The sequence below is a fragment of the Elephantulus edwardii genome, unplaced genomic scaffold, assembly GCF_000299155.1.
Source record: "Elephantulus edwardii isolate Elephantulus edwardi_28Jun2011 unplaced genomic scaffold, EleEdw1.0 scaffold00139, whole genome shotgun sequence".
Taxonomy (NCBI): domain Eukaryota; kingdom Metazoa; phylum Chordata; class Mammalia; order Macroscelidea; family Macroscelididae; genus Elephantulus; species Elephantulus edwardii.
Genome location: NW_006399889.1, coordinates 8,317,360 through 8,339,676, shown reverse-complemented (window position 1 = coordinate 8,339,676; position 22,317 = coordinate 8,317,360). Strand labels below are relative to the sequence as shown.

Sequence of the window (22,317 nt, the reverse complement as noted above, 5' to 3'; positions counted from 1 at the left end):
CGTGCTTTGGGTTGACAGTGCAATTGTCTATCCTTATATGTTGTTGCTGTTACATGGCATTGAGGGGGAACCAACTCACAGCCAACACTTCAGTGGGTTTTCAGAAACTGCAAATCCCATAGGACAAGACTGCTCATCTTTCTCCCACAGAATAGCTCGTGGATTTGAACTGTGTGCTGTTGGTTTGACAGTCGAAGTCCTTACCATTAAACTACTAGAGCTCCCTATCTGTTGTTATTGTTGTCGTCATGTGCCATCAAGTCAGAACCAATTTAAAGCTGACCCTTCAGTGGGCTTTGAGGGTCAGTAAATCCCCTGGGAGGAGACTGCCTATCTTCTTCCCACAGAGCAGCTGTGGACCCAAACTGTGCACCTTAGAGGTGGCAGTGCAATTCTGATTAGGCTGTCAGAGTTCATTCTCTATGCACATAGATAGTTCTTAAGTGTGTATGTTGCTTCTATTAATTATGAATTTCATTTCAGATTCATAAACAGGGCATGTTAAATTACTTGTGAAAACTGAGCCCAATGGAGACATGATTAATAGTCTCTATACTAAATGTTGTTGTTGTTGTGCACCACTGAATTGAAGCCCACCCATAGCTGACCATCTGGTGGGTTTTCAGAGCCAGTTATTCTCATGGGAGGAGATTGTCCATCCTTCTCCCATGGAACATATGGGGGATTTGAACTGCGTGCCTTCAGGATTGCAGTGCAGCTTCCTACCACTAGGCCACCAGTACTCCCAATATACTAAATAAGCTAAATAATTAAATTGTTATAAAAAAATTAACCTGGTTGCTATTGGCAGAGACCAAGGAGTGGAATCCCTTTTTATAAGGTGGTGGTTAACTGTCATGCTGCTTCTTTTGGATTCACAGCAATCTGACATTACAGAGAAGTGCCCCAGAGTGTTTCCTAAGCTATAATCTTTATGGAAGCAAAGTAACAGGTGTTTCTCTTGTGGATACACTGTGTGGACCTGACCCACTTACCTTCCTGTCAGCAACCCAATATAAAAGAAGAGGAAAAGAAAAGTCATGCAAGAACCTTGAAGCTTGGTTTATCAGAAGAACTAGAGGGGGAAAAGTATCAATGAGGCTGAGCTACCACGAGTCTGGGGGAACCTGACTCCTTGAGGGATGAGCTTCCTGGCAATGCCCAGCATCAGTGTGGCATGAAACGGTGCTGGAATGGCTGGGACATTCAGTTGAAGCAAGCATAAGTGAGGTAGATAAAAAGTTGGAGAAGAGTCCGAGACTATAGAGGTCTCCATGGTATTTGTGGGTCTCCACGGTGTTTGTGGAGCTTAGTCTCAAAGCAAGAAATTACACAAGCAATTCCACTATGTGACTAATATTGTGTAGGAGCAATGTACAACCCCAGGCCTCCTGGTCTGCTAGGATCTAGAGGCATCACTGAAACTTTTTGTGCTAGAGGTCTGAGGGAGTGACCCTTGTGGATATCGTCCAGAGAGCTCCCTGGAGTACTCAGGTTGAGTTAGTTGACATCACTGAGGAGACAGAGAAACAGACCAACTAGGGGGAGGTTTAAGAATCTGGCTGTTTGCCAGATCTTCTTTAACCAGAACTCTTGGCTTTTGCAATGGCTCTGGTGTAGCATTTCAAAACAAAGCAACATAACAAAACATCTATTCCACATTATAAACATTCATGTTATATCATTTATCAGCCTGATGACAAATTATCAATAAAATTAACCATAAATGTTGGTGATAATATGTGGAAACCTCAGCTTTTAAAAGTGATTCCAGATTTTTTTTTTTACGTAACTTTTCTTCTAACTAGGTTCATACCTAGAAAATGGCAATAACAAGCAAGGTGTACAAATGATAAACTTTTTCCAGAATCCAAAAATCTGGAACACTCACACAGTAAGCGGCGTTAGAAGTACTGTGGGAAGCAGCCGGAAACAGTGCAAAGTCTTCCCAAGCGATTTCTGAAGACAGAAGCCATGTGATGTTCTGTGGCTGTATTATATTTTAATTCTCTGAACTCTGGCAATCCATGTGTGGATTATTATATAATGAATGTATTTTCGTGACCAAGAAAAGCTACCTCCTACTGTTCGCTCTGCCTTACTTTCCATGAGCGTCCTGTCCTTCTGCTACGGGGCCTTTGGTCCAATTGTGTCCCGGAACTGCTCTCAAGAGGAACTTCCCCTCCACTTGCTGTCTAATTGAAAAACAGGCAAATAAACCAAAACAAGAACACAAAGCAAAGGAAACAAAAGACCTTAGCTTTCTATTCAGCCTTCACTCTCTGTGACCTCTGCAGCATTTGATGCAAGTGACCACTTGTTCCATCATTCAGTTCAATGTCCTCTTTCTCCTCAAGGTCTCACTTTAACTACTTCAGATTAGTCATCACTATTTTCTACCTAGGACACTCCGTGCTGCCTGGTCATGGCCAGATTAAGGTAGAACAGGGGATGGAGGACAGAGAGAGGTGGGCTGGAGGTTGTAATTAGCCATAATAGGAAGCACTAGCGGCATAATGTCTCAGTACTCATTTGCTAACCTAGACCAGCAGTTCAAACCTACCAAACAACAGAGTAAAGACAAAAGCCTCAAAACCCCTATGAATTAATTCTCCTCTTATCACATGGTGTTGAAATCAACACACTAGCACCTAATAACAACAGCAATGGGGCCTTGCCAAGGAGACTATGGTGAAGAGAGGTCAGATGGCCGTCTAAGTACTTTAGGGGTCCACAGTGAGCAGGAGGAAGACATGCTAGTGCCTCACAAATGCCTACTAAACAAGTAATCCCCTCGTATCACACAGAGCTCTACTATTTTCATATTCATACATATTTGCTATTTTCATACATATTCTACCTGACTCCAGAGCTCTATAGGGCTTATATCATTACTACTTCAATTGTAAAGACAAAAACATTGGTTGTCAGAGATTTTGGGTGATAGGACCATCATCACTTGGTTATTTTATGAAGAACATAACATTCAATTCGATTCTCAACACGGACTTATCAGGCCACCAGCTCCTTGCTGGTACTCAGGTATCAAGAGCTTTCAAGATATTAACCAGAATACTTAGACTCTGACCTATGCCAGATGATTTACTGTTTATACTAGAAATAAAACTTTACGCATAATATTTCATTATAATGTCTTTGGGGGAAGAGCTAGACAATAGCTGCTCTCAGAGTTAGTAGACTAAACAGTCTTAGATAGATACAATAAACACAACACTCTCAGCTTCCACAGAACAGTTTATGAAGTTTTTAAAGAGATCTGTTAGAAATCTAAATTCATACTCTCAAACCAGATTACAATAAATAAGAAACGTCAACTGTTCATAATCCCCAGAACAATATTTCCTCACCAAGTATTAGCTTTTTCATTCATTAGGTTGCATGGATTCCCCCATCCACGCCCAGTTTTAGTTAGACAATTAGCGGTTAGTTGAAAGGTTGGTGTTGAACACCACTTACAAGTGCCTCAGAAGACACAGCTAGCAACCAGTTCCTAAACCCCTGAAATTCCTGTGGAGCAATTCTACTCTGAACACACTGGGTCACCATGAGTCAGAACAGACTGCAGAGCAACCAATAGCAACAACAGTGTACCTTTCACAAAAACAATACAAATAAATAAAATGTAAGGAAAATAAATGCTTACATACTTATAAGCATTATACTATGTTTAAGCTTATACATAGTTATCATTGAATATTGAACTTAAAATGTCCTCAAGATATTTCCAAATATCCATTATTTTATAATGTGTTTTACACACTCATTAAAAAAAATATTTTTCTTTTATATTGGTTTTCAGAATCATAAATTTTTAAAGTGAAACATTTAAATCTAAAATTTAAATTAAAAAAATTTAAAGTTCTAACTTTAAAACAAGAATACCTAGAATTAACATTTGGTTCATATTATTAGCTTTTTGTTCATAGGATTGCTAAGTGTCATACTCTACTTGATGGCATCTAACAACAATAATTACTTTTTTGTTGTTATTGCTGGGTGCCTTCACCTCTAAAACAGTTCACAGAAGACCTTCCAGCAGGTTCACAGAGGCAGTAAACTGAATGAGTGGAGACTGCTCATCTTTCTTCCATGGAGTAGCTGATGGATTCGAACCATGTGCCTTTGAGGTGGCAGTACAATTCCTTAGCACTAAGCCACCCAAGCTCCCTTATAATTCTTTAGAAATAAAATTTCTCTAGATGGAAAGATTTTTCGTTTTACTGAACAGATCATATTTTCCTGCTATGACATGGCCTAGAACCTTTCAAGGATAAGGAAAGAACTCCTTATTAAAATATCAATATAATTCACAGGTTTACTAAAGATGATACAGAACCCTGAATAGATTTTAAATATGTGCACACATTCTGTTCTTAGCTTTTAGAAATACAAATGTACATATTGCTTCATTTGCTTGGAAGATAAAAAAAAATCTAAAATATTAGCTACTAGTTTCAAAATGCACTATTACTTGTAGATAGAAGATTCACCCTTACAAACTCCAAATAGAATGAAGTGCTGTGAAGAAATATTTCTTGTCATTATTACTTGAAAAACTGTTCTGCTACAAATAATTCTATGGTATTTTCAACAGGTTTATGCATGCAATACCTGGCAATGAATAAGGAAGATTGAAGAAGATTTGATGCTTTTGAACTGTGGTATTAGAGAAGAATATTAAACATGTCATAGACTTCCAGAATAAGGCAGTAACTATTTTCATAGGAGTACAGTGAGAATGTTCCTTGGAAGTGAGGATGATGAGATTTTCTCTCACATACTTTGGACATGTAACGAGGGAGAGTGTTAACCCCCCAGAGCAGGACATCATTCTTGGTAGAGAAGAGTCTTAAATAAAGAGTCACTTAAGGAGATTTGATACAGTGGGTGCAAGAAGAGGTTCAAACATAGCAACAATGTCTAGGATCACAGGGGACCAGGCAATCATTCATTCTGTTATACAAACACAGTGAGTATGAGCTAGAATGAACCTGACGGTACCTAATAATAACAACAATTAAACCTATCTACCCTTGAAGACACTTTAACAATTTGCATTATGTAGATGACCCAACCAAGCTTAGAGGTAAAGAAAACTTTAAACACTGTTGTTGTTCTTCTTATGTGCCGTCTAACTGCTTGTGACTCATAGCAACCCTATGTACAATAGCTCTGTCCTGTGCCAACCTTACTGTCTCTGACACACCTACCCTTGTCCCTCTACCCTCCCAAACATGATGTCCCTCTCCAAAGACTGGTACCTCCTTGCAGCATGTCTAAATTATGTCAGATGAAGCCTCAGAATCCTTGTCTTCAAGGAGAAGCCTAGTTTCACCTTCTCCAGGGCAAACCCGTTTGTTCTCCTAGCAGTCCATGGATACATTTAATATGCTTCTCCAGCACCACAGCTCAAAGGCATCAATTCTCTTTCTATCAGTCCTAGCCTTTTTGTCCAACGTTCTGACACATAGCAAGCAAATGTGAAGACTATGGCCTGGATCAGGTGCACCTTAGTCTCCAGACAAACAATCACAACTTTCAACATGGATTACATCACAACCTCAAGAAAACAAAAAGACCACTAGACCAATAAACAACATTATTGGAGATGAAAAAAAGATTGAAGTTGTCAACTATTTCATTTTACTTAGATCCACAATCAACTTCTTGGTAGCAGTAGTAAAGAAATCAAAAGATCTATTGCATTGGCAAAATCTGCTATCAAAGACCTTTCCAAAATTCTAGAATGGAAGGATGCCAATTTAGACTCACTAAAGTGAGTTTTGTCTGAGTCATAGTAGTATTTCCTATGCACCTGAAAGTTGACAATAAGGAAGACAGAAGACTCAATGCCTTTGAATTATGTTGTTGGCAAAGCATATTGAATATCCCATGGACTGCCAAAAGAACAAACAAATCTTGAAGGATGTGCAACCAGAATGTTCCTTAGAGACAAGATAAGAAATCTTTTCCTCACTTACTTACTTACATATTTTCTGGAAGAACCAATCCTTAGAGAGAGACATCATGCTGGGAAAGGTAGAGCATCCATAAAGGAATGGAAGATTTTTTTATGAGATGAGTGACATGATGACCATACAATAGGCTTGAGCATGACACATATATGAAGATGGTACATGATAGGGCCAGGTTCAGATCGGTTATTCATAGGGGCTCTATGGCACCTAGACACAACAACAACAACAACAACTCTCATGAACAGTCAACAGTTGTTGAGTAGCAGAATCATGGTCCTCTATAAGGAAGATCCAGGTTTAATTTGGGGCCAGTGTTCTTATGAGCAATACCCTCTGTCTGCCCATGGAGGCGTGAGTGTTGCTCTGATGCTGAAACAGTTTCAGAGGATCTTACAATGTTAGTTGGACTGGATACACTTCTGAAAAATCTGTTGATGAAAAAACCCTATGGATCATGCTGTTCTGATCCCCAGGCAACCTTAGGGATGGCAGAGATTATTTTCTTCCATTGTGCATGGAGAGTGGACTCTAGGTAACAGCAATATCATTCTCATGTTACTACTATAACATTAGAGAATACACTTCTGCAGACTAGTCTAGTTACCACTGTAACATTAGAGAATACACTTCTGCAGACTAGTCTAGTTATGAGAGCCTCTTTGAAAGCAACAATCATGTAGGAAAACAAGGTAAATAAGTTTATTTCCCCTGTTTGGAACTTCTGGAATGCTTTTAAGCCTTGTACTTGCTTATCATTTGCTGATTACTTCTGCTTACCCTCCTCTTTCACAATTTATCAGCCCGACTGTTCTCTATTTTAGCACACTTTCATGATAACATTAGTCACTAAGCGAATTCCACAACCTAAGAGTGTCTGTACAGGGGTGGCATGTGCTATCTACAGAGTCCTGCATGATAAAACAATTATGTTCCCCTGGTGCTGAAGAAGTCACAGGACCAGATGCCATGGATTGGTTTGGTTTTTTGTTTTGTTTTGTTTTGTTTTTTAATGCTCTTCAGAGGACCCCTATAATGAGACCTGAGGTATAAAGCCACCTCAGTTCATGCAATCGGAAAGAGAAAATGAATACCCAAATAGAAAGGCACTGGCCTTTGTAAGAATAAGCATTAAAGTGTAATGAGGACAATTTGGGTGTCAAAAAGAAGGCTTTAAACCAGTTCTTGTTCAGTCATAGGTAAAGAAGCAAAATTAGGACCGACGCACATTTTTAAAATTTGAGTAAGTCAGCACAATAATAAAAAGGGGGAAAATATCATAAAAGTCTCACTGGAAGTGTAATCATCTCTTTTAGAGAATAAGGACAGGATATGCTGTGTACCACTCCCTCCCTCCTGTCAAGTCAGAACCGACTCATAGCAAGCACTTTACCTGCCCATTAGATTCTGAGCAGAGTCACAAAATCTGGAGACCCACACAAAGATGGCAGTGACCCCACTGCTCTGACTCTGCATCACTCTCTGCAGTCCTGTCCATAATCCAATCTCACACATCAAGCTCCTGTAAGAGCTCGCTGTGCTTCTCCTAAGTTTCCTGTTCCAGGACTTTCTCAGTGTCAGATTTATGCTGCTTGAACTATAACTGGGGTGGGAGAAAGTAAACATTCTCACTGGGCTGTAGAATGACCGTGAATCTGTATTTTCTTGAACCAAAAGCAAATACTATGCTCACCTTTTTGCCACAAAGCAAATCCTAGTGGCTTTGAATCACCAACCTTCTGGTCAGCAGCCTGGCATGAAATGCACTTTATATGCATTTTACTTTAGTTTTTGTGACTCTTTACATCAGGCATAGAGATTCTTTCTTTTCTAGCATGGGGTTACTAGGTAGCACAAATTGTTAAATGCTTAGCAACACACTGAAAGACTGTTAGTTTGAACTCATCCAAAGGTATTCTGCAAGAAAGGTCACAGCTTTGAATACCTGATGGACCCCAGTTTTACTCTGATACACATAAGGCCACCATGAGTTGGAAGGCAACTAGTACTATTCTCTTATCAAGACAGTCTGGTGGCATAGTGCATAATGTGTCATACTACTAATTGAAAAATCAGTAGTTCAAATCTACTAGCAGGTCCCAGGAAGAAAGATAGGCAGTCTTCTCCCATGAAGATTTATGGCTTTGGAAATCCAATAGAGAGTTGCCAAGGGTGTTGATGTAGAGCTAAGTAAAATGAAATAGTTGACAACTGCAATCTTTTCTCCATCTCTGAGTGGATGTGAATCATCAGAAGTGGATGGGTATCTCTTACCAGCTGTTGTTTGTCATTGACTTGGCTCTGATCACGCTTTGACCCAGGTACAACAGAATAAAGTGCCACCTTGACCTGTACCAACTTCATAGTCTTTGGTATTCTGGAGTCTATTGTTATGGTCCCTGTGTATATTCAGAACCTTTTAACCTAAGAGGCTCATCTTCCAGTACTATATTGGACAGTATTCTGTTGTTATTCATGGGGTCTTCATGGACTGATTTTTGGAAGTAAGTTGCCAAGTCTTCTGTCTGTTTTAGTAGGGAAGCTATGCTAAAAATCTGTTCACCAGGGGCAACTTCGCTGTATGAAATACTGGTGACGACATAACTTCCTGTATCCTAGCAATACATATCACCCAAGACAATCTGAGAGACGGTGTTAGCTTATAAACGTAGGTAATTTTATCAAATCATAGCTCAGAGATTACTATACATTTTAGTGTACCTCATGTGTTCAAAGGAACTCTGGTGACCTAGAGGCAAGAAGTTGTACTGTCAACCCAAAGGCAAATACACTGGCTGTTCCCAGAACATGCAAGAAAGATGGGCAATCTCATCCATGCAATTTACTACCTCTGAAAATCCCGATCCAATGGCACCTAACAAGCACCACCACCACCATGTGTGCAGAGTAGAATACCACAGGATTTCTAGGCTGTGGCCTTTAAGAACAGATCACCAGGCCCATTTCCCTAGGCACTGCTTGGGTGAGATTAAACCACCAATCTTTCAGCTAGTAGTTGAGTGCTTAACCCAAATATTTATAATGCTGAAACTTTACAATTATTTATCCTTTCATTAATGATTTTTTATTCCTCATATAAATAAATATTATTTATTGCACAGTTACATACATACTTTTTATCTCATTGTGTTGCCTGAATAAATAGCAATTTCCTCAACAATAGAGAACATATTTTAATTTCACCTGGGTTGCATTCAGCACATATTATGTGTGGGTGATTAACAGTGTTGACAATAGTATATGGTTATTTCTTTTCATACTATTATATTTGGGCACATACAAAGCTTCTTTTAAAAAAACACCAAAACATCACATTAGCACTAATTGTTCACAGCCCTCTGTAAAAATCCTTGGAAGTTTTATTGTGAATGAGGTTTGCAATCCCTTGATGTGGAACTTAGCCTTGAAAGATTCTAAATATGTTTTCATCTATGTCATAAAAAACTGTCATAAACCTAAAGGCGAGAGAAGGATCCAAGGCTTATTAGGTTTCATGATGTAGAAATATCTGTACTGGTGCCAAGACAAGAAGAGGCCTTAAAGGAGGGCGGGAAATCCTCAACAAATGCAGACCTCAAAACCGGAAGAAAAAAACCCCATGATTCAATACATATTTATACTGAAGGTACTTTCAAGCAATTGCTTCTTCCAGGAATTTAGGGCTTTTTTAGAGAAAACCAAAACCACAGATGGCTATTCAGAGAGGCTTAAAGTATATGAATCTATTGCCTAATAAGCCTTTACAATCTCCCATATAAATAAACAGTGAGGTAAGAATTATTACATTCAATAAATAGAAGATAAAACACGCCTAGAGATACTAATCGACTTTCTGTTCCTAACTAAAAAATTAACCAGTGTTAGAATCTGCAATAAAATCTTGTGGTTCTCATCTTGGTGATATGCAATGAAGCATAGTTGCCCTCTTATATTTTCACATCAAAGCCATTTTTTGTCAGCTAGAAACCATGAAGAAGGTCTGGAAGGCTGGATGGTATGGGCAAGATTTTGTAACACATGCACTTAAGAGGCTGTAGAAAATTCTGAACAATGGTAGATGGATTCTGTGTGTTGGAAGCAAAGTTAACAATATTAGATATGATTGTATGGGTCTTTATTCCTTCTTTGATTCCCTCCAACACTCTTTAACAGTTAAAAAACAGCTATACAAGGTTATATGTGTAAAGTTGCATAGTTAGAGCAAGGTTTAAAGGGATGGGAGAGTTTACACTCTACTGACTGAAAATCCAGAATTTTTAATCTACTCAAAGGCACCAAAGAAGAAAGCTCTGGAAATCTACTTCTAAAAAAGTATTCATTAAAAACTTTATACAGCACAGTTCTCCTTTGACACAAAGTATCTGTGAACTGTAACTGGTAAACAATGCATACAATTTATGAAGTTAATAAATGGAATGACATGCCATTATATTATGGTCAAAATGACAGATAGTCTTTCACTAAGAGAGAAAAGATACTGAGATTTCCAGTTTGCCCACACTAAAGCGAAAATGGAGAAGATTTAAACAGTCATTGGAGGGAAGAACCCATGGGAGGCAAATCCTTTTGGGGTCTGACTGCCCTGCATCTGTCCTTGACAATCTAAAACTGATGAACCTAAGGTTTGTATGTTTGTTTTTTGGGTTTTGTTTTTTTTTTTTAATGAGAAAAATTTATTACATTTAGAATTAGCCTGCTGGACTCAGTTTAGATGATCCCAATTTTGTTGGCAACATCCAAAGCATCATAATCAGGAGCAAGTCGAACATAGGCCTTCTTCTCTCCATCAGGCCTAATCAAAGTGTTGACCTTAGCCACATCAATGTCACAGAGCTTCTTTACAGCTTGTTTAATTTGGTGCTTATTGGCCTTGACATCCACAATGAACACAAGTGTGTTGTTATCTTCTATCTTCTTCATAGCTGACTCAGTGGTCAGGGGAAATTTGATGATGGCATAGTGGTCAAGCTTGTTTCTCCTGGGAGCGCTCTTCCGGGGGTATTTGGGCTGCCGTCGGAGTCTCAGCATCTTAGGCGGTCGGAACGTGGGTGACGTGCGGATCTTTTTTTTGCCTGTGAATGCCCTTCAGGACTGCCTTCTTGGCCTTCAATGCCTTTGCTTTGGCTTCAGTTTTGGGAGGGGCAGGGGCTTCCTTCTTCTCTTTCGGCGCCATCTTCGTAGAAAGGAGGTTTGTATGTTTTATGAGACTGGGAGCACTGGTGACCCAGTGGATAGGGGTTTATGTTGTCAACCCAAAGGTGGGTGGTTCAAATCCATTAGTTGCTCCAAAAAAGAAAGATGTGTAATACCCTCTAATGTGATTTATAGCCTGGAGGGTCAGACATGAATCAGTTCTCACTGGATGACCATGAGTTGAAGGCTGAGACAGAAAATATTTCTTTTATTAAAGACTACTTGAATCAGCTACTATATTTTTCTTAATTTGTATCAGTTATTAGATTTCTGTTAAAAGTAAGTTATCTGCATAAAGTAAAAAAAGCTTTTTGTTCTACTTTCCAAAATTGAGGCATAAAAACAGATACATCAAGCCATAAGGTTATTTAAATTGCTACTACATTTTTTCAAAGTACCTTTTAGTTATTAGCAGCATGTTGTAAAATCTATTTAAGGTAAATTTATATTAAAGGAAACACTCTGATACCTGGATCGAGACAGGGGAAAAATTATCCTAGTTTATTCTGTAAGAGCTACCTTTAATATATAACAAAAGTAACACTTGGATCTAAATATGTGTGATCTAATAAAATAACTTATATAGAATTTTTTAAAAAAATCAGATATTCAACTTTGCTAGTCATCCAAGATATAGAAATTAAAGTAATATTGCATAATTACTTAAATTAAAAGCACTTAATAATATCTAATTGGTAAGGAACTGCCAACCCAATGATGGAATCTCTCATGGTTCGAATTCACCAGTTGGTCCATGGGAGAAAGAAGGACAATCTCACTCCTTACATTTATAGAGAACCTACTCTAAGATCAGCTATAAATTGGTACTGATGTGACAGAAATGAGTTTAAGGTGTTTTTATTTTTTTTAAAGGAGCTTCTGAATATAATTTAAGTTGTTATTGTTCATTCAAAGAATAATTTCTAAAAGAGAGATGGACAGACAGCAAGGGATATAATTAAAACACTCAAGCCAGCCACGTTCCAGATAATTCTACAGACAAGAACTTACCCTAAAGAAATTCTTTTACAAAGTCAAAGACTATATGCTAAAAACTGATGTTATACATCTATTAATCTATAAAAACCAACTTCTAGACTAAACATAGAAATCTAACAGTAAGTGCCCATAAATGTTTTGGCAAATTAAGCAAAAAAAAAAATCATAAGATACTATATTGTCATTGTTGTTAGATGCCCTCAAATTGATCTGGACTCATAGTAAACCCATGTAGGAGAGCAGAACCGCCCTATCTGGTTTTCTAGGTTTTAATCTTAGGAGGCAAATCACCAAGTCACTCTTCCATGGAACCTCTGGGTGAGTCTGAAACATCAACAGTTCAGTTAGCAGCCTAGGGTTAACTGTTGAGCCACCCGACCAAGTGATCTCAAAACAAGTTGTGAGAAAACAACAAAACCCAGAATAACCTGTACACCATAACTATAAAAAAGTGTTATTTATACTAACTGGAGTTGAGTTGGAATCAACTCACAGCTGAGCCTGCAGGAGGTTTTAGACTCTGTAAATCATATGGGAGGAGACTGCTTATGTGTCTCCCAAGTAGTAGCTGGTGGATTCATACTATCTGCTTTTGGGTTTTAGCAGTGCAACTCCTTACCCACGAGGCCAGAACACTCTTAAAATTGTACATGAAAAGGAGGAGGGTATTTTATGTAACACATCATTATAGGAGAAACCAGAAAATAGCCGGATGAAAGTGTTAAACAGGCAATGTGATAAAGTCTTTTATGAAAAGCTATTTCAAAGTTTAACTATTAATAAACCAACACATGCAAAAAGAGGTCTGGCCATAATAAACAAAACATGGAGAAGGTAAAGGAGCTTAAGATGATAAGTATCTACCTACTTCTTCATATTCCTGTGATACTTCAGTACAAAACTGAAATTAACCATAGGATGATATGTTTAAGCACTTATTTTAGAAACACACACAAATTGACATTCTAATTAAATAACTGTGACATTTTTGTGCTCAGTTTCACTGCTGAAAAGATTAAAAATGGCCAAAGGAAAACGCTTGGCAATTTGTGTTCTGGAGCATGGACCTCCCCTTATCACAGTAGCTGTCCTCTGCAGAAAAACACACAGTGCTGACGCTGGCCCAATAGCATTCTTAGACAGCAGGCGATTTTATGGAAGATAGTCATTCTATGGTGTTTCTCAAGACAGACAGGTACTGGGCAATTTCTGAGTTCAACCTGACCGGCACTGAAAAGTTCAGAACCCTGAACAATGCCCACAAATCCTTTAAAGTCAGCATACACACTACTAGCATGTCAGAACCCTGATAAAGAACAAGACGGCAGATACACAATGGAAACCAACACAAGCAGCAGAATCTCCATGACTCTAAAAACAGCAAAATGAAATCTAATGGACAATCACTGAGCTCCGACAGATTTCATATAATATCTTGCTAAATGCTGATTGTGATAATTTCAGAGAATAAAACACAGAACAGTTTCTACACCTAAATATTTCTTAGTAAGTATCTTTCTTCCACAGAACAAACTTTGGTGTAGCTGGAAACATCTGGAAACAAGAATTAACTTAGGCAAAAGCATGCATTTCATTTACTTTAATACTGAATTTTTCCCCTATTAATATAGATCTTTGAAACTTAAATTTTGACTTTTCATTTTTTCACAGACTAGGGTCTTGTTTTAGGTCTACAGATTATTTTTCATTTTTCCCTTTGAAGTTTTTCCTATAAGGGACACGAATAATAAATATACTCACTTCTTAAAGCTCTATACCAAATCTGAACGACCCAAACGGTCCATGGTTGTGTAGTAAAGAGCCCCGTGCTTAAATAAACAGTATTCTCATTTCTGTACACGTCATTAAACTCACAATTTGAAGAGTGACACGTAGCAATCAAAGCTTACTTTGCAGCCACCCAGGAAGTCAAATCATTCTGATTACACACAAAGGCCAAGCACACAAAAAAGCTCCAACTGTCGCTTCCCGGCAGGATCCCGAATGCAACAAGTGCTTGTCTGAGGCTGTAAAATGCATTTTCATTTTCTGCTAGATTTCTCTGCTGCCCCTCTGCCTCTCCTGCAGCTACTAAATCGATCACCATCAGATCCAGTTTAAAAACAGAGTTGACAGTCTCACTTGCTTAAACAACCTCAGCCAGCATTTGTAGTTAACAGCAGCCATCGTGAATGACAACATTTCTGGTCAGATAAGGAAAAACAAAAACAAATAACTTTATAAAAAGTAAAGCCAATAGCATGTTTTTAGTTCCCAACAGAGAACATTCCTTTGTTTTCTTTCACACCACACTGTGCATCTGGCCTGCCTCCCTCACCCTATGCTTACCCCAGGAATAATGCACTTAGTCTGAGGAGACATCAGGCGTCTGTCAAGCATGCTAGAGCAGTTCCAAAGGGGCCCAGCACTCCAGCAAGAATAATCCTCACAGGGGCAAGAACCCAGCAAAGGCTAGGCGCAGCCAAGTCTTGTTTTTCTGAGCAGCATATCAACTGCTTTCCTTTTCCTGATTGGTGTGGGGTGTGTAGTTTGAGCCAGGTTGACTTTCTAAAGTCCTTCAGATGGCAAAATTTCTCTCTGTTCCAGAACCACTTAGGCGCTGCCGAGGAGCCCATCAAAGTCAATTAATCCAGGCAAGTGGGAGGGTCTTTTTTTACTTTGAATTACGTCAGCTGTCTGGGAAGAGAGAAGCCTGAAAAGTTGTCAAAGCTGAGTAACATTTCATTAGTATCAGATGCATGGCTGCAGGCAGCCCTGGTCCCCACGCAGCTTCAGCATACTTCACTTATCATTGAACAGTGGGCTACAAAACCTGCCAATCTGTTAGCATCCACTACCAATCTGAAAAGCAGCCTGAAAGAAAAATGAAAAATCTTCTCCACCCCAACTGAAAAAAAAAAAAAAAAAAGGATTTTCCCTTTTTCATATATGAAAGGGGTTTTTTTTGGTCATTTTGAGGTTCTCAATGCATGTAGAAAATGTACATGCAGTCACATAAGTGACACTTGGATAACTTTATTACCTTTTAAATGAAAAACTTGTCTTCCTAAAATAAAATCAATCTGTGCTTGGGGGCTTTGCACCACCACCTGGAGGCACAGCTGAAGCATTAACAGTTCACAGAGGCAATGTTCTATATCCTATTGTGGTGAGTAGCGACTGGGATCTTACAAGATATCTAAGATGCAATTTTGATCTCTCCTTGTTCATAGCAAAGACCAATGATGAAAAGGAAAGATTCAAGGACATAATCAGTCCAAAGGGCAAATGGAACACGTGAACCACAGCTTCCATTACATTAGGACCAGAAATACTAGATGGTACACGGCTGTCACTTTCAATTGTTCTGAGTTGGACCACAGAAGATTCTGGACAGAATCTGGGAAAATACAGAACAAAATTCTAAATCATTACAAAGATCAGACTTACTGGTCTCTTCAAGACTAGTGGAATCCCAGAGACTGTGACTTTTATACCCTTCAAGCCTGCAATTGAACCCACATTCTCAGATCACCATACAGCTCTGGTGATCTGGAGGTTAAGGATTTTCACTGTCAACTCAAAGAAAGGCAGTTTGAATCCACCAGCTGCTCTGTGAGAGAAGGATGGGCAATCTCCTTCTGTGGGATTTATAACCTTTGGAAAACTCCGGAAGCATCGGCTATGAAAAAGCACCTAACAAGAAGAATAAAAAGAAGTAAAAAAAGTAACAAGATGAGAAGAGATGCCTCTGAACAATAACCCTAAGAGAGTAAAAGGGTTGCATGTCCCTCAAAGCAAAGCTCTGAAGGCAGAATTGTCAGGAAAGAAGGACCAGTGGAAATGGAGAACTCAAGGAGGAATTGAGAAGAGTGCTGCTACATTGAGGAAACTATAACCAATGTTACCAAAAAAAGATGATCATATACTGTTAAATGGAACATTAATTTTAAGTTTAAAACTTTTTAAGCTTTCCATGAAATAACAATATTTTTAAAAATTGAAAAGATAATCATAACACTTTTAAAACATGTTTGCATATAACAAAGGACTGTTGGTTTGGAATCATATTCAGCAACAAAAGTGAACGATCCAGAAGAACATTCAACTGCATAGATAAATCAGCACAAATAAAACGTTTGGTGGAGAAAAGCAAGAACATTAAGAATTTGTGATGGAATTTGTATAAAGCTAAAAAAATAAAATTACTATATAGCATGTATTAGTAAAAATAGAAAGGAAAACATAAAATGATCAGTATCAAGTCCAGGATCATTGTTACTTGTCTGGAGGATGGAACATATGGGACAGTTATCTATTAGGGGGAGCAATCTTATTAATAGCATTTTATTTCTTAAACTAGCTATATCAGTGGCAATGATATTATTCTCTGTACTTTTTATTATATATTAAATAGTTTATGATACATAAAGGTCTAAAATTAGGAAAATAGTTAAAGGAGTGTTTATTGGACCTTTTTATGATCTAACAAAATAGATCAAAATACATCCGAGTAAGTAGAAGTCTGCAGTTAGAGACTTCTCCAAATTATTGAGAAGTAATGATATCAGTTTGAGTAATAAGGTGCTTCTGATTCAGGCCATAGTCTTTCCAATCACATGCTATGGATCTGAGACCTGGGCAATGAATAGAGATGACAGAAGAATAATTGATGCCTTTGAGCTCTGGTTGTGTTGGAGAAGAGCACAAAACATCCCATGGATGGCGGAGAAAACAAACAGATATGTCTTGGAAAGGGTGCAGCCCGAGTGCTCTTGGAGTCTAGGATATTGAGGCTTTGCCTCACATACTTGGGGCATGTTGGATTGACATGGTGACTGTCACAGCAGGTTAATGTGTCAGGAAGTGTGAAGATGGCACACAAAAGGACAGGGTTCAAATCTATTGTTCATAGAGATGCTATGAGTCATACTCAACTCGACAGCACCTAACAACAACAAGAAGTAGAAGAAAAAAAGGAGACTGCCTTTATTTTTCCACAATAATAATCTCCACTGCTAAAAAATATTTAGGGAAAAACTTTGTAAGGATACTTGTAAATTACATTTACAGTTGTGTCTGGGTAGAGAATGGAAGGGTTTGTTTTTACTATCACACGAAATTTAATGTCTTTCATATGTTCTACAGTAGGTTCCCATTACTATTTTAACCTTTAAAGTTTCTGAAATATATAAAAGACAACTAAAGATGATCTGACATTTATCTTGGTTTTACTCTCTACTTACTATGGATAACTTTATCAACCCTAACCTGTAGAAAACCAATATCAAGGTAAAAGATGTTTGTGTAATAGAAATGCAAATGATGCTTATCTTATAGAAAAGATATTCCACGAAATTAGAGTTTTTCACATTGGACTGTTGATGGAAGAGATTTACATCTATAAAAAAGAGCAAGAAAGAAAGAAGGAAAAAGTAAAGGAAGAAGTTATCCTTTTATAACAGGAACAAGTTGTTTATTTAGCTTCTGAAGCAGAGTAAAGATGGCACCTAGCCTACCCCCCTCCACCTCCAAGACTTGAGGTAGACATATGCACATTAGTATTGATTGCTTGAATCCACAAGAGTGGAAGTAGGAAGACAATGGAGAAACAAAGGAGAAACAGGCTGAGCTTGGATGTGTTCGTTCAGCACTGCCCACCTAGCATGAACAGATGCCTGGATGAACAGGGAGAAGTTGCTGGCTTGAGGAGCCAAGGGAGTTGTGAGGCCCCTGGCCTGTTGAATCAATTGACTTTGCCCCATATGAGGTCTACAGCTGAGTGAGGAGACCAAGAGGTCTTGAATTCAGGGAAAAGAATGAACTTCTGAGTGTGCAGCTAATGCCCATTTAAACCTAGCCACAGACAGCTGGGGAGGAGTTGACTAGAACACAACCAGATGAAGAGAAGATGATTCATACTGTGAATCAGGGTTGATTGCTGTAACCTGATGGTTTGCTCTCGGCTGGACAATGCTTTTGGATTCAGATGCTCAGTTTCCAAGGCGAACAGAGGATCCTTCAACCAAAGGGATGTATTTGTTTTGTCAGAGTACTTGGTTCAATAGGAGTGGTCAAGTCAGAAATTTGCTATCAAGAAGGGGGATATTGGCACATGAGGCTTGAAGTAGATAGCTTACACAAAAGTAGTTCTTGGTAGGATGATTGTAAGGGAGGAGGGGGGGAAACTCCATAATATAAATGAATGAAATACAATTTAAAGGAAGGACTGTATGGAACACAATGAGCAATTAAAATATTAATGAAAAACACACACAGGTTCCCCACCCCTCACAAAATTATTTTATTGGCTTGCAGAACATTAGCCTGTTCTGAATACAAATTGGCAATCTAAGCTTAACATTCTTTTTCACTGACTATAAATACTTACATTTTATCTCTTCTGAACTGGCTTTACTAGTCTCCTGAATCCCTCGACGTAAAAAAAAAAAAAAAAAAGAGAACCATAATTCTCTATTTATTTGAGAAATATGTTCTTAATTTAAATAAAATTCTACTCTGAAACCAGTTTTCATTGGAAATAGTTTCTTCAGTCTATGGCATATATGATTCGAGCTTTTTTTCTTTAATTCTAACATTTTAGGCCAAACTTATAGTATTTTATAACACTCATTAAAATATATCTGCTATGGGAAAATAATAACCATAGCTGATGGTGCCACAGTGCCAAATACAACTCACAGCAAGCCCATTAACAGCAAATCCAAAATGGATTTTTTTCCAACTCTGATATACTCAAGTTCATTTATAGTCAGTGAATCAATCTATCTCATCCAGAGTCTCCTTCTCTCTCACCAAACTGCCTTTCCCAGTATGATGTCTTTTTTAAAAATAATTTTTTTATTTTAATTGTGATTTTAATGACAGTTTATAGAAAAGTTAGATTTTCATTGATTCATTACTGCACATTTTACCCCTCTTCCTTCCCTTCACCTGCCCCCAGTTCACGTTTTGGGTCTTTTAAAATATATTCATTCATTGTTGTACAATTACCTCCCTCCTCTCAGATGATGTCTTTTTTTTTTTTCAAGGAATGCCCCCTCCTAAAAACATGTCCAAAGTATGTGATGCAAAGTATTACCTTCCTTGCCTCTAAAAAGCAAGCTGCACTGCCTTTAAGACAGATTTGCTGTTCTTTTGGCAGTTCATTGGATTTTCAATATTCTTCTCTGACACCAAAATTCAAAGGCATCAATCCTTTTGTCATTCTTATTCAGGTGCACAGGAAACAACTAAAAACACACTGGCTTGCATCAGGCACACTTTAGTCTTTAAACTAACATCTCTGTTTTTTTAGCATTTTCAACATCAGTGTTGTTCTTCCATATCAGAGAGTGAGAATAATCCATAGCTGACTCCCTCAGGTAGACTTTTAGAGGCAGTTAATCTCATGTAAGGTAACTGCTCATCTCTCTCCTGTGAAGCAGGTAGTGGATTTGAACCTTGTACCTTTACACTGCCAGGACAACTCCTTATTAATTTCAGACAAGCAAAAAAGCAACTGATGTTTGAAGAAGAAAAGGATGAAGGCAGAAATTCTAAATGAAACATACAGGATAGGTTGGTCCATTCTATAAACTCTCTATTCCTACAATAAAACATTATTTTCTTGTTTTTCTATCCATATAGTGACTAAAATGGCGTAATGAGACATTAAAATCCCTTCTCTTTAAATTAATTTTAATGAAAGTTTACAGAGACTTAGGGTTTCCATTCATTCATTGTTTCACTTTTCTCCCTGCCAACCCCCTCCCACCAATTCACTCTTCTGGAAAAGTAAAAGAAAAACTCTTTCACTGTTATGCAATCCCTTCCCCCAACTCCACTCCACTGTGCAGCCTTCATTCTGGACTCCTGTCATGACAGTAATACCTAATCATATATCCCTAGTCCTACTTCAGGTGCCTAAACTTGAGCCAGGGGAATGAAGAGGCAAGGGCAAGGGGAGTAACAGTGTGCACTTGAAATAGCTTAGGGGCAGCCTAAGAAGGTGAAGGGTTGCTCCATGGCTCTTGATAGAGATGCAGAGGGACCCCCAGAATAGGCTAGACAGCCAGTGTGAAGAAGAGCCTGAGATTTTTTCAGACCAACCAGTCATGCAAACCAGTCATGGTTTGTCCTCGGATCAGATCCCCTCTGAACCTACTTCCTTGCCATTACCACGTTGCCTTGCTAACTATGAACAGCCTTAATAAAAATGACATACAGAAACCCTGGGGTGCTGGGTTTTGTTCTTTTTTTAAACATGCTGTTCACTCATCTGAGGGCAGCAATAAAGAAGAGTTGTATCTCTTGTTCTGTCTGCATTCTTCATTGTTATTAGTCTCGACATAAGCAGAAGGTAGGGAGTTGTGCGTCAGTAATACTGAATTCTCCCTCTGAGGCAACTTTCCCATTTGTTGTTTTAAACTTTAAAACAGCAGCAGACCTTTCTGGATGGGGAGAGGTAGCCAAGGCATAAATATGCTCAATGCCAGGAGAGAAAGAAAACCTTTTTTAAAAAGTTCAGAATTTTAGAGGTCACATACTTCAAGTGGCCACCACAGACATCAAAGTCCAGACTTGTTTACTTCACCAGCAGTGACTGTAAAAAAAAGAAGTTTCCTTGATCACACCCCAATTCAGATATTATGCCATCAATACTGTCGTCTCTGATTACAAAACACCATGATATGTGTACAAACATGGATAATTACCGCAGGGATTAGCCAGATAGTGAATCATAACAGCAGAACAACAGTCTCGCGTGAGTGTATGCTATACGCCTCACATGTGCTTTCAGTAAATAACACATTGTTTTCTCAAGAGAAATAAAACTCTGAAACAATTTCAAATGCCATAGTAAAAATTCCTAAAAACAAACAGAAGTCACATATAACAGAATGTTCTTTCACATAACAATCTATGTTATCATTTATAACACATTCCATTTCTTTGCTGGTGGTTGTTATGTGCCATGAGTCACCTGTGACTCACAGTGACCTTATGCACAATAGCTTTGAACACTCCGATCCTGAGCCAGTCTCACTGTCTCTGACACACCTAACCTCATTTACCCCAGTTCCTGTGTCAATCCAGCTCATTCAGGGTCTTCCTCTCCTCTGCTGTCCCTCAACCCTTTCAAGCATGATTTTCTTCTCTAAGGACTGGTCCCTCCTGGCAATATGCCCCAAATATGTGGGAGGGAGCTTCACAATCTTTACCTCTAAGGAGCAACTTGGCTTCACCTTCTTGAGGACAAACTCATTTGTTCTCTTAGCAGTTCATGGAATGTTCAACACTTTTCTCCAGCATTATAACTCAAAGGCATAGAGTCTTATGTCATCCTTAGCCATTGTCCAGCTCTCTGATGTATAGCAAGTAATTGCAAAGACCATGGCATGGATCAAGTGCACCTTAGTCTTCAGACTTACATCTTTGCTCTTCAGCTTTCTGGAGAGGTCCCTAAACAGCAGATTTCCCCAATGCAATTTGTCTTTTTATTTCCTGACCGCTTGTGCTAAGAGTACTGATGTGGAATTTAGTAAACAGAAATTATTAACAATCTCAATTTCCACTCCACCCATCATGGTGCTGCCAATTGGTCCAGTGTTGATAATTTTTTGTTTTCTTCATGTTGAGCTTCAATCCACATTAAAGACTGCAATCCTTGATATTCTGTGACAAATGCTTCAGGTCCTCCTAAATTTCAGAAAGTAATGCTGTGTCATCTGCATAACACAGGTTGATGAGTCCTCCTCCAGTCCTGATGCTACATTCCTCCCTCATAGAGCCCAGCCTCCTGAATGATCTGTTCCACATACAGATTGAAAAGGTATGGAGATAGAATGCATCCCTAGCATACATCTTTGCTGATTTTGAACCATGCAGTATTTCCTTACTCTGTTCTGATGACTGCTTTCTGGTTCAAGTACAGGTTTCATATGAGCACATCAAGCGTTCTGGGACTCCCAGTCTTCTCTGTGTCAGCCACAGTTTGCTGTGATCCACACTGTCAAATACCTTTGCATAGTCAGTGAATTATGGATGGCCATTCTTCCAGAATTCTCTGCTCTCAGCCAAGATCCACCTGAGATTGGCTCTGATG

At 38.6% G+C, this 22,317-nt stretch overlaps 1 protein-coding gene across 6 annotated transcripts in view; it reads right to left on the bottom strand.

The window, feature by feature from the left end:
- Nucleotides 1-22,317, bottom strand: part of CACNB2 (calcium channel, voltage-dependent, beta 2 subunit) — a 512,677-nt gene that overhangs the window by 234,742 nt on the left and 255,618 nt on the right. The window contains exon 1 of one of the 6 annotated variants that reach the window (XM_006894310.1): nt 14,559-14,852. The exons of the other annotated variants lie outside the window; for them this stretch is intronic. Coding sequence (XP_006894372.1) covers nt 14,559-14,609 — 51 coding nt within the window. The 5' untranslated portion in view covers nt 14,610-14,852. Of the gene's footprint in view, nt 1-14,558; nt 14,853-22,317 lie in introns of those variants that run through there. 6 annotated transcript variants of the gene reach the window in all.